Consider the following 13717-nt stretch of genomic DNA (forward strand, 5'->3'; position numbering starts at 1 on the left):
AAAATAAAAGTTGGAGATCTTAGGAAAACAAGATCAGTGAAAGACACACAGTTTTTTTCAAAAATACAAAGGTAGGTAGGCTGGGGAGATAGCTTAGTTGGCAAAGTGCTTGCCAGCTCTGACTTCAGATCCCTAGTACTAATGTAAAAGCTGGATGTGGTTGGAGGGGGCTATAGTCCCAGTACTGGGGAGACAGAGACAGGAGGAGCTCACTGGCCACAGAGTCCTGGAGCTCAATGGCCATCCAACATTGCTGAATCAGCAAACTCCAGGTTCAGGGAGAAATTGTCTCCAGGTTCAGGGAAAAAAATAAGGTAGAGAAAGATTGAGGAAGACAGCTGACATTGACCCCTGGCCTCCATATGCACACACACACACACACACACAGATACACAGCTACTGGGATAGAACAATAGACTTATCCATTTAAAAGGGATTCATGATACTCCTAGAAGCAAAAAAAAAAAAAATCCTGAGAAATTACACCAGGAGGATGATGCTGACAACATCCCAGTGTTGTGAAATCCGAAATGGGTCAGTCAGTCGGTGAGTTTAGCTCTATGTGATGCTCCAGCAAAGCCTACAGTGCATCATTCATCATTCACAGCCATGCAGGGCCACATGAGAACTTCTATTTCATCAGATGCTTAAAGTGAAGACATTAAGATGCTAACATTCTAACAGGCTGCCCTAGAGCTGACAACAGGTCATTGATGACTCCTGGTCCCTGAGTCCTGGAACCCTCTTACTATCACTTCCTTGAGCATGACGAGGAAGACAGCTGACATTGACCCCTGGCCTCCATATGCACACACACACACACACACACAGATACACAGCTACTGGGATAGAACAATAGACTTATCCATTTAAAAGGGATTCATGATACTCCTAGAAGCAAAAAAAAAAAAAATCCTGAGAAATTACACCAGGAGGATGATGCTGACAACATCCCAGTGTTGTGAAATCCGAAATGGGTCAGTCAGTCGGTGAGTTTAGCTCTATGTGATGCTCCAGCAAAGCCTACAGTGCATCATTCATCATTCACAGCCATGCAGGGCCACATGAGAACTTCTATTTCATCAGATGCTTAAAGTGAAGACATTAAGATGCTAACATTCTAACAGGCTGCCCTAGAGCTGACAACAGGTCATTGATGACTCCTGGTCCCTGAGTCCTGGAACCCTCTTACTATCACTTCCTTGAGCATGACTTCAAGGCTGGCTCTACCTTATCACACTGGAGGTCTCACGGACCCACTTACCTGAGGGTTCGGGACTCCACAAGTTCTGAAAACTGGAATTCTATAAATCTTTTCAAAGAAACAAATCAGTCAGAGAAAGGCATAGCAACCACCATAAGTGGCTGTTAGGGGCAGAAAGTGTCTAGGAACTGTGTGTGTGTGTGTGTGTGTGTGTGTGTGTGTGTGTGTGTGTGTGTATGTGTGTGTGTGCATGTGCACATGCCTCTGGAGGCCAAAAGTTGACACTGGGTGTCTTCCTCAGTATCTTTCCACTTTTGCATTCTGAGACATTGTCTCTCAATGAATTGGGGGCCCACTGATCAGCTATGCTGCCTGGCCAGTAAGCGTCAGGGATACATTTACCTCTGCCCTCCCAGTGCTGGTATTACCTGTGTGCTCTACCATGGTGCTGGGGATCTGAACTCAGGTCCTCACTCACTGAGTTGTCTCTCCAGCCCTGGGTCTAGGAACTTTCATACTACAGTGTTTCTCATTTTTAATATCTCATGGGTATTATGGTTTGGATGAGTGCTGCCTAAAGGCTCACTAGTACAGTCTCTGTAAAGACTAAGGGATAAAAATAATGATACACATGGGACTGGAGAGATGGCTCAATGGCTAAGAGAACTGACTGCTCTTACAGAGGACCCGGGTTCAATTCCCAGCACCCACATGGTGGCTACAAGCCGTCCTTAACTCCACTTCCAGGGGAATCTGAAGCCCTTTTCTGACCTCCGTGGCATTGCATGACACGGGTGCACTCACATACATGCAGGCAATACACTCATACACATAAAATAAAAATAATAAAATATTTTAAAAAATACACATAAAATTATGTTTAAAATATTTATGGTTAAAAATGTACATTTCTGGCGTGGTGGCGCATGCCTGTAGTCCCAGCACTTGGGAGGTAGAGGCAGGAGGATCTCTGTGAGTTCAAGGCCCCCCTGGTCTCAAAAGTGTGTTCCGAGAGACCTGGGGCTAAAAAAAACCCCTTTTTAAAAAAAAAAAAAAAAAAAAAAAAAAAAAAAAAAAAAGAGTACATTTCTGGGGCTGGAGATATAGCACCAGTTATAATTGGTAGAGTGCTTGCTTAATATGTACAAAGGCCTGGATTCGAGTCTCAGCACCTCATAAACTGGGCATGGTGGTGCATGCTTGTATTCCCAGCACTTGGGAGGCAAAGGCAGGAGGTTCAGGAGTTCAGGGTCATCCTTGGCTACATAGCTAGTTTGAGGCCAGTCAGAACTATATGAGACCCTGTCTCAAAGAACAGCTGGACTTGGTAGCATATGCTTTTAGTCCCAGCACTCTGGAAGCAGAGGTAGGCGGAGCTCTGTGAGATCAAGGCCAGCCTGCTCTTCAGAGTGAGTTTCAGACCAGCTGGGGCTACAGGAAGAAAAAAAGACCAAAAAAACCCCAAAACAAAACAAAAAACCAAACCAAACCAACCCCCCCCCGCGCCACTGTACACTATTGTATATCCACTAATTTATCATTTGAGCTCATTTTAGGCAATTTCAAATGCACCTTCAAATAATTTCTACTCAGCTATAGAATACATGAATATATAGCTATTTTTTGTTTTGAAACAATCTAGAAAGTTCGTCCACATCCATGTTTTCATGTATATACTTGTGTGAAAGAAGATGAGGATCATTCAACTATTTCCTTGCTTAGAAGAACATCTTTTAAAATAAAATCACTTCTTTTTAAAAAAATTTTTATTAATTATTTTTATTTTATGCATATGCATGTATTGCCTGCATGTAGGTAAGTGCACCCGTGTCGTGCAAAAATCAATCACTTCTTTTACACAGAACCAGCCAATGAGGAAAACACGGAGGAGAAAGGAAGGAGGGGGGAAAGTGCAGGGTAATCAAACATCCAGGGCGAGGACTTAGGGTGCCCAAGGAAGAGCCTGGAACATCTGGGAAGTTAATTTAAAAATGGATTGTGGATTCAGAGCTCGATAAAGTCTCCCAAAGAGCTGAAAACACATCTCACCACAGGGCTCTACGTAAATCCTCATGAATTTATATTAACAGTAGACTGATAGTCCATCCTTATGCAGGAGCAAAGAAGAAAATAACACCAGCCTAAGATTAGTAAATACCAATAAGACTGGCACTCGAAGCGGTGGGGTTGGACTGTGGAAGGGACGAGAGAAGTGGGAGACCATACTGAGAGAGAGGGATGGCTCATTGTGCTACCTGCACAGAAAGCGGGGCACTAAAACCTGCTGGACCCTAAAATCACAGATATGCCATGAGGCTAGAGGAGATTTTTGACCATAGGGGAAAAGCCAGCTCATCATCAAAAATGCTCAAGTTCAGAACTCTGGGATGGGAAAGACATTAAGACCAAAATAAGTGCACTCTGCTGGGGGCCAGATACTGATGACTATCGAAGTCTAACATAGTTTTCATTTAGCCCCATATATCTGCAGAATATTTAAATGTTCCCTAAGGCTGAAATAAATATATAAATAAAATAAACATCTCCCATTACGATTACTTCTGCAAACAAATTATGGTTTCAGGCAATGTTAATCAACAAAAGGAATTAAGCAAAAAGTCTTCAAAATTAGCTATGACCTTATTTATGGCTTCATTACTTTCAAGATTTCCTTTGTTGGGCTGTTGAGTCACCTCGGCCTTTAATGTAATTGTCACATCTCTAACTGTATTAGAGCGGCTTGATGAACTGAGGTTGCTCTCTGTTCCTCCCCCAAATTTAACATTTGCAGAACTTTTAACATGAAAAAATACATTTGGTTCACTCATGTACTTGGTATGATTGGATTTATGCTTTTACACTGATAAGCAGCAGAGACATGTGAACAATACAACCCAGTGTGATGGGCCAGAGAGGAGCCTGAACTGAGGAGCTTGGGGAAAAGCCAGCTCATCATCAAAAATGTTCAAGGCCCATATGCTCCATGCTGAAGGCACAGTCCAAACCCTGGTGACAACAGGCCACAACAGAACAATTTCAAGCACGGCCCACTTTTATTTTGGGTCCAAACCCCCAGATAGCGAGTAAAGTCAGGACTTGCAAAGAACAAGACAGGAGGCAGGGAGGATGGTTTCTCTTTCTTCTTTTTTTATTTTATTTTATTTTTTTTTTGAGACAGGGTCTTCCTGTAGCCCCAGCTGGCCTGGAACTCACCATGTAGACCAGGCTGGCCTCGAACTCACAGAGATCTGACTACGTCTGCCTCTGGGGTGCTGGGATTAAAGGTGTGCACTACCATGCCAGGCTGAGACTCGAGATTCTTCAGCTTAGCACACGGGCAGGCACCTGTCATGAGCTCCTGTCGGTGGGCTGCAACTGAGAGGCTTTATCTCCAGAGGAAGATGATGTATGAGATGATGATGTACAAGAAGATGATGTACAAGATGATGTACGAGAGGATGATGTACAAGATGATGTACAAGAAGATGATGTACAAGATGATGCACGAGAGGCAGTACAAGAATTCTGTTTTTCAGGGTGGGGCTGGGCCCCAGAAGCCAGTTTCCTGAGCTGACTGTAAAGGAGGGCAGCGAAACCTCATCAAGTAAAAAATGCGAAGAAGTAAGATGCAGGTGTGGATGGGTCATAGCTGCAGAGCTGGGGTCGGGGGGGGGTTGAAGGGAGCGATGGAGCTGGAAGGACTTGCAGAAGGAGAGTGCTGAAGGACAGCTGAGGTCAGAAATGGGCTGCTGACCTCAGGTACAGACAACTGGCCCAGGTCTAGTGGAGCACAGGGGCTGGGATGGTATCCATCTTCAGACTTTACATACTTCCTACTGTCCAGGATTAACTTCTCACATTTCAAGAAAAGCAGAGATAAGTAATACTAAGTGTAAGAAAGTAAAACAGCATTTGACTTTTTAAATAGCAAATGCAATTTTGTTATATGACCCAACATTTTTCAAAGGGCACATGTTTAATAACTGCCTATATCTAACAAAATTAGTTTTGCTCTGTGTTTGCCAGACTTCCTTTTGACACAACAGGATTTCAGTTTTAATGGGGAGGGGGGACAAGTTCACAAAGGTCTTTTCTTTTAAAACTGGCATTTTCTCTTTTGTGGTAAAATGCATGCAAAAAGCATATGATTATGGTATTTATGCTTCCATTAAGGTGTCCCAGGCAAGCTCTGGGAGTCTAGCCTAGTATTTTCCTGCTATTTAGATTTATAACAGCATAGTTCCTGTTTTATTTCAATTATATTTGAGGACAATGCACTCTTGGTGGCAAATGATTACATGGTGACAGTCAGCAAATGTCCATTACAGCTGCCTTTCTGTAGAGTTTTTAACTATAGAGTCTGGTATTTGAATATAAAAATTCAGCTTGGATGGTACCCTCAAGTAAATAAAAAACATTATTGAACAGGATTTCAGGATGCCTTTGTTGGAATTCAAAGCATTTCAAAACTTCCTAAATTTGAATTATATAACGTGTATGAAAAGAAACTGCGTTGCAAAGAAACACTGAATAAAGCTTAGGAATAATATCACACTCAGAGGATGTCCACTTAAATAAAATGATGATTTAATCAAGGTTAACAATGAATGGAATGAGCAACATCCAATGAAAATGGTAATTATTACACAGCTTTATCGTTAACAGATGTTAATAAACTGGGTTACATTTTTCTTTCCATGTTCTTCTCTATGTTAGCTCAAGTGTACTGTTTTTCTAAGTTGTATGGATCACTTGACCAAAAGTCAACTGTGAAGTGTGGAGTGGGTGGTCCTCAGCAAGACCAACAGGATCAAAATACGCACGAGGAGATTGGAACACCAGGGAGAGTGCTCTGCAGTACCATGAGAGAGGTGCACGGGTTCTTTGTGTAGATCCTAAAATTTGAAAACCAACATTCTAAAATGTTGCCTGTGTGCTGGCTTTATACTAGTGCAACAAATTCCTCCGATAATTAGCTTGTAAAGAGGTTTGTTCTGGGACTGGGGATGTACTCAGTTAGTAGAGTCCCTGCCCAGCATGGCTAAAGCCCTGGGTTCTACCCTCAGCACTTGCATAAACTGGGCAAGGTGGCACACACCTATGATCCCAGCACCTTGAAGGCAGAAGTAGGAGGATGACAGGTTCAAAGTCATCCTAGACTATATAGCAAGTTCAAGGCCAGCCAGGGAAAAATGAGACTTTGCCTCAAAAACAAGTCCCCCCCCCCAATCCTCTGAAAAAGGTTGTTCTGGTTCACAGTTTGGAGTCTTCAGTGCACAAACAATTCACCTGTTGCTTTTGGTGCCTGCGGTGAGGTAGTGCATCATGGTGGGAGTGCATGGTCACTGCCTGGAGGCCAGGAAGCAAAGAGAGAAAGAGACCAGGGTCCCATAATGCCCCTTAAGGACATACTTCCAGTGACTTGGGACCTCTCACCTGTTAAAAGTCAGCTACTACCCAGTGGTTCTGGGGGCAGGGGTCCAAGCTTTTATTACATGGGCTTCTGAGAAATGTTCTAGTCCCAAACTGTAGCCTAAGATCTGCTAGTTATAATCATGACTCCTGCTGCTGGCCCCACCAAGAGCTACCCTGATATAGTCAGAAATACCAAAAGTATAGATGAAGCTTGAGCAGTTCAAGACACTTTTCCATGGAAACTTGTAAGCTTAGGATCAGTAGGAATTTCATCAAAGAACATGAAAACTTTCAATCAAGCCCATGAAAAAGCACAAAATGAAGACTTCAAAGAACAGACTGAGACTGGCTGAGAGACTCTGTTCTCACTCCCCACCCTCACTTGGCCCCAGATGCCTCATACTAAACTCAGTGTGTTCTGCTGTCCCAATGTAAGGAGGAGGTGTTCATGAGACCAAGCTATTTTATAGGGAAGTGGTGCCAGCAGGATTCTATCTCCACACTTTCATATCTATGTTAAGTCATGAGGATGTAAATCTACCTTCAGGGAAGTGATTCCTTTTCTCTCTCTCTGTCTCTCTCTGTGTATGTGTATTTTTGGAGGTCACAGGTCAACCCTAAGTAGTATTCAGGTACCATCCACCTTTTATGAAGACAGGTTTCTCAATGGCCTGAAGCTTGACAATTTGGTGAGGCTGCTGACCAGCCAGCAAACTCGAGATCTGACTGCCTTTGTCTCCTCAGCACTGGGAATTTCAAGCATGCCAGGTTTTTCAGTGTGGGTTCCAGGGATCAAGTTCAGGCCCTCATGTTTGCACTTTACACAAATGAAGCTAAATTCCACTTCATTTCTTGTTTTCTGTATCCATGTGGGGGCGCTGTGCTCTCCTGAGCTTTTGTAAAAGCCCATTTTGTAAGTAAGGACTGCAACACAACATTGGAAATGGTGCTTGTTATGGGCTGGGCAAAGAGCTAATTAACAGAGCTAATTAAATATTAGCTATTAACAGAGCTAATCCTTCCGAAGCTTTGTGAGCTAATGACATTAACATCCATTTTACAGGTGAGGGGATTGAAGCAGTGCAGGCAGCTCAGAGTGGAAGAGCACAGCCAAACTCAGGCAAGCTGGTGCCACAGTTCACGCCAGCATTACAGCAGAATTGTCCACAGAGGTGGGAGTTATCAAGGTCCCTAAGTGCCTCAAACAGATAAATGGGATTTCTGCTAGGCAGCATCAGATTGGTAACATCTTTAAGCAGAGGCCTGAAAAAACAAAAGGCAGAGCCTTTGGGGACAGACAGAGAAGGATTCTGACCATTACTTAATTTCATGAATATTAAAATTCCTTGATCAGAGGCTAGTTCTCCAAAACACTGACAGTCTTGATTAAAAGATGATGGTGCTGGGGCTGGGGCTGAGGCTCAGTTGGTAGAGTGCTCATTCAGCATGCATCTTGAGGCCCTGGGTTCAATCCCATTATATCATAAACTAGGTGTGGTGGCACACACCCACAGACCTAGCACTCAGGAGGTGCAGGCAGAAAGATCAGAAATTCAAGGTAATCTTTGGCTATACAGTGAGTTAGTTCAAGGTCAGTGTGGAATACATAAGACCCTGTATCAAAAAGGAGGAGAAGGCAGAAGTATGGGGGAAGGAGGGAGGAGAGAGGGAGAGGGGAGGGGTAAGGAGGAGAGAAGGAGGGGGCAGCGGGAGGAGGAAGGAGGAAAGAAGGAGAAGAGATGGAGGGGAGGGGAAGGGAGAAAGGAAGGGGAGCAGAGGGAGGCGCACGGTTCCCAGGCTCTTCCGCACACAATTTCTTACAATCAGCCTGGTGTCTGTCCTCATGAAAGAAATTTCAAGGTAGTAACTGAAGCAACAGATTCACTTTTCACAGGTAACAAGAAGTCAGGGTGGGCAAGCCAGGACCAGAACAGCTACTGCTCAAGGCTTCCAGTGTCCTTCACCTTCAGGGTTGTTAGGTAAAGCCCACAAACATCCATCCAAGCAAGATCCATCCAGAAAAAGGAAAACGGTGAAGTGCAAAAACTGAAGCAGGACTATGTTATTTTTATTCTGATGGAATCGAGGGTCTTGCACATGCTAGGGAAATCCTCTAGCACAGACACCCTTGCCCACTCCATTTTAATCAGGAGAAAACTAGTTCTGCAGGAAGTCCCATGGCTCCACTGGCTTCTTGATTTTATTAGTTAGAACTTTGTCACATGATCACTTCTTATTACAAAGGAGCCTGGGAAATTGAAATTTTGAGACAGGCATTTACCTTCCTGAATATTACAAGGATTTATTCCACAATGGAGAAAAGAGAAAAGGTATTGGGTAGGTAGGCAACTGACAGTGTCTTCCAGAGCACAGTGAAGGACCAACACGTCACCCACACTGTATCAGACATGGGGTTCTTGGCCAAGTGCCCTCAGTCAGGGAAATACAGGATCGTGATCCACTGGCCACACCTAAATCTTTGAGGTCCCTGGTTATACAGAGGATAAAGAATAAGCTCACCAATATTTTGGTGAGTTTAAACCTAATTATTCACATAAAATATACAATAGCGTCTGCCTGTTCATTGCCACTGTCAAAAATCAAAGTGTTACCAGAGACATCAATAAAGAATAACAACAACAGAATCGTGACTGCAGCTTGCATTCAGGTACTAGCACATGTGAGGATACAGTTGGGCATGCATGAAAATACTGGCACAATTAAATACACATGAATGGACAGTAGTAACAAAGGCAAGATGACTCTAGCATATACTTGGTACCAATTCATGTGCTGGCTCACGTAAACAGGCAGGAATATATTTCTATATATAATTGATGCTTCCTATACAGCCATTTTACACAGAATATGTGGAGCTGGGAAGGTGTGGCATCAAGTTCACATCGTTTAATACATTTCCCCTGTTGCTTCCATGTTTCTGGCTATGGGATCCATCACAATGATTAAGTGATGAACTCTGTGGACTACTACTTTATTGAACAAAGAAAATCTGAGAAGAGATGCAAGGTACTTTTCAAATTATCAGCAATGCCTACATTCCTGGGAAATTCAGAAATTTGAATAGTAAAGTTCAACAGGCATCCACTGTAAATTTTGGTGACATTTAGTTAGTCAACAGGAGTTTGTACATTATTCATGGAGGAAATTTCTAAGGACTTTCAAGTTTTATATTTCCATTAGAATGATGATTGTTTTTTTAAGTTAACATAAGCTTATTCTAGATCACCTTGTAAGCATGTTACTTCACTCTGGATTTAAGTTCACAAATAGGAAGACACCAAGAAGTACCAATTCTCTGTCTTAATTTAATGAAAGGAAGCTGGGTGATGTCCTAAATGGTATACCAGCCAAAGAGGAGGAAAGGATGCTCAGCTCACAGAAGTGAGCAAAACAGATCAAACAGACCTGCCTGAGCACCAGGATTGCAGGCGTGCACTGCCACACATGGCTTATCTATTGGTTTTTGTCACAATTTAACCAATAAAAGAATATGATGAAAATATATTACTGGCCACATTAACAGTGTTCACAGGAATGTGATGATTCTGGCATCTTGATTTTAGTTTTATTAGTTGTATAATTGTTCTACACAGGAGTTTAGTCCCATTTTATCTTTATACGTATTTAAGTTGCATTATAATCGAAACAATTTAAAGCAAAGGCACAGTAGCAAGAGATTGTCTTTCCTTGGAAAAGAGCTTGTATACTGCTCAAATGCAAAATACTTTTCTAGAGCTTTCTCTCCAACAAAAAAGACATTGGGGTGATACCAGGCTCCCAAGCCAAGTTCATGTTCAATGATCAGCAAAGAACTTGCCAGGCACATGACTCCTCACTTTGAAAGTTACATTCATTCTTAATGGAAATCTTATTCTCTGTAAAAGTAACAATTTAAGAAAACTAAAGTGTCTACAATCTTTTGTTTTCCCAGAAAAAATAAATTATGGTTTTCTAGGTAAGGCTAAGGGGGCTGTGGAAGAAAGTAGTGTCAAATGTGTGGCTCTCCCCTATGACCACTGTCTGACAGGAGGATTTGCCTGGTGCATTTGGATGGACATACACCAGGAGGCTGTTTCAGCTCAGGGTTAGCAGGGAGGAAACCACAGGCTGCGATGCTACAAGCCAGAGCAAGAGTTCGACTCTTCTAAGGCACAGGGTTGAAGGCAGCCATTTCTGGTAGTCAGGAGCACAGTGGTCTCATTGTAGCTGGAACTGTGGGGTTATATAACAGCTACAGGTTTTCAGGTTTTCCAGCTACATGTGAGAGATGTGAAAATGATAAATGCTATTATCAGCAACCACTAATTGGTCAGCCACTTTTTCCCAGTTCCCCAGAAGTCACTAGCTGGCAGTGCAGGTGCTTCTGGTTACCTTTCTCTCAGGAAAGCACTTTCCAGAGGGACAGATATGGCCTTCAAATGGCGCCTGACCTTCTGAAGACAGTTCTACAAACACGGCAGCAACCAGGCAGAAAGCTTTTAAAGAAAATGCCATAGCCCCTAATGACACTTCATTCTCTGAGTCCTCACATGTCCGTTAATTCACAAGTGAACCTTCTGGAGGACCCAGGGAGGGAGCTGGAGTGATTCTAAGTGTTCATCTTGGAAGAGCCAACCATTAGATTCAATGCCCAATACATTTTCTGAGATAATCAAGAAAATCTAAGCCACACAATGGGGAAGCCCTTAAGGTCTGCTTGTTTAAGAGCTGTTTTATGTTGCTTTGTTCCTATTGGCTGTTTTTAAAAAATGCTTCCTTCTAGGGCTGCCTGAGGTTAGTTTTTGCATTTGCAAACTTCTAACACAAATAGCTGGAAGTCAGTCATTAGAAAAAGGACTGTGCAAAACTGTAGTAACAACTACCACATGGAGGCCAGGGATGGAATAAACTTATTGTCTCTCCTGTTTTGCAAAGGATCCTACAGTGAAACCTACAGGATCAGCCTCAGTCAGGGGAGTTCTAAGAAATCCAAGTTGTTTGGTTCCACTCTCCTCAACCTGCTGCATCAGAGCAATTACTCAGTGTTCTAAGAAGCCCTTCAGGCAAGCCTGATGCACAGGAATGCTTCAGAAACAGTGTTTTTAAGTGAAACCATTTATAATTTACAAAGCTCAGCTGCCACAGAGATCGAAGAGCGATGTTTATAACATGATTAGTGTATTGTTTATGACAATACCATGCGTACATGTGATATGAAAGGAAATGAGGATTATTTTCTTCACAAGCTAAACTCCATATGGTGCTTGAGTATACAAAAGGGGAGGGGTGGGAAGAACTTCATTTCAAATTGTTTCGGCTAAAATCGGAGATGCATGATAGCCATTTGAAGTAAATACACCTGTAGTACATGGAACCATTAATAAGTATATATAAGTACATATATAGCCTAAAGTTTTAGTTGAGCTAAATTTTTAAATAACTAGTAACTATTAAAACCCAGTCAACAATGCAATCCATCTGTTGCATGGCTAAGCACTTCAGACCTGGGGCCTGGACTGCTGCTGACAGGTCTCTTGTAGAACAGCTCTTCTGCATTTCTTGTTTACTAACGCTTCCATGGTATAAAATAATGCCACCCCAAAAGTAGCCCTTCTAAGACAATCAGAATGAATGTCCCCATATTTAATTAATCCCAGCTAGAGGCCCTTCTATCAAGAAGAGGAAATGTTGGTTAAGTAGGGAGCTGGCATTTCGAGTTTGCCTTTGATCTGAGTTACAAAGGAAAGGCAGGTCCTGGGGCACAAGAGCTCAGGAGGAGCACTATCAACTAGAGTCACTAGGAGAGTGACCCAAACCTCTTGCTGCTCTTTCCATTAGCTATTGATTTGTGTCAACTCAATACCTTTAGACACACAGTGTTTTAAAGGCTGTTAATAATCAGCAGTTCACTCTGGGCACTGATGAGCATCTACTTTCCTGTCCAGAACCAGCAAAGACTGACATAGATACAAAGCCGTGACTGCTGGTGCCTACCTGTCCCCAGGGGAGGGTTTGGAGCTCCGTGGCTTCTTCACTTGAGCATACAAAGTGTCCATCAAGTGCCCTTCTCTTGGGCTCTGGGGTCTGTTGCCGAGAGCCAGGCAGCCTTCATAGGATGACATGCCCCGGTACAGCAAGTCGTCATCACAGCCAAAGGTCCGATGGAAATCTTGAATTTCAGCATAGTCCCGTTCTCGAGCCTGCCGCTCCCTAAATTCTCGAGTTTTGGCTTGAATCCTGTGGAATTAGGACAATATTGAAGCAAGAGGAGCAATCCCTCTTCATCAAGCTGTGTTCTGAGGTATGCTTTGCCTTATGCAGCTAGAGGAGGACAATGTTATGAATGATAAGCTACATATATTTTAGATGCCTGGGTAATGCCATGGATGCTAATGGTAATCATTTTGGATACACTGCTCATGTGAATAAAATAAAGTGAACTCACACTGATCAGCTAACATAAAAACTGAAAAGGGGACACAGTTCAGTGGGTAAGGAGTTGCTACACAAGCATGAAGACATGAGTTCAATTCCCAGAACCTACATAAAATACCAGGCACGGGCAGCAAGTGCTATGATCCCAGCACTAGGGAGAGAGACAGGATGATTTCTGGGGTTCAATGGCAACTAGCCTAGCCAATCAGTGAACTGCATGATCAAAGAAAGATCATGTCTCAAAAAATAAGGCAGAGAGTGATCAAAGAAGACATGTACATGAGCATGTATGTGTGTATACACATTCTCTCTCTCTCTCTCTCTCTCTCTCTCTCTCTCTCTCTCTCTCTCTCTCTCTCTCTCTCTCTCTCTTCTCTCTTCTCTCTTCTCTCTCTCTCTCTCAGGCTTGGTCATTAGCCCCTCTCCCCTCTTCTCTCTCCTCTCTCTCTTCCTGCCTCCCTGCCTCTGTGTGCCTGTGGTACTGCCATGTGGGTGCTGGGAATCAAACCCGAGTCCTCTGAAAGAGCAGTCAGTGCTCTTAACTGCTGAGCCATCTCTCCAGCCCCTAGATATGACTTTTTGAGATAAAAATTAATTTTATAAAAGTTATGCAATCTCTCTCATCTATATCCTTGTATGTGTGGGTCATACATATATTTTACT

At 42.9% G+C, this 13717-nt stretch overlaps 1 protein-coding gene across 11 annotated transcripts in view; it reads right to left on the reverse strand.

The window, feature by feature from the left end:
• Window positions 1-13717, reverse strand: part of Pard3 (par-3 family cell polarity regulator) — a gene marked incomplete at its 5' end in the record, with an annotated part of 355877 nt that overhangs the window by 134336 nt on the left and 207824 nt on the right. For all 11 annotated transcript variants that reach the window (XM_029570673.1, XM_029570672.1, XM_029570671.1 and 8 more), the window contains 1 exon segment: window positions 12614-12856. In XM_029570673.1, the coding sequence (XP_029426533.1) occupies window positions 12614-12856 (243 nt within the window).

This window comes from Nannospalax galili, unplaced genomic scaffold (assembly GCF_000622305.1).
Source record: "Nannospalax galili isolate Female #2095 unplaced genomic scaffold, S.galili_v1.0 scaffold123, whole genome shotgun sequence".
NCBI classification, from domain to species: domain Eukaryota; kingdom Metazoa; phylum Chordata; class Mammalia; order Rodentia; family Spalacidae; genus Nannospalax; species Nannospalax galili.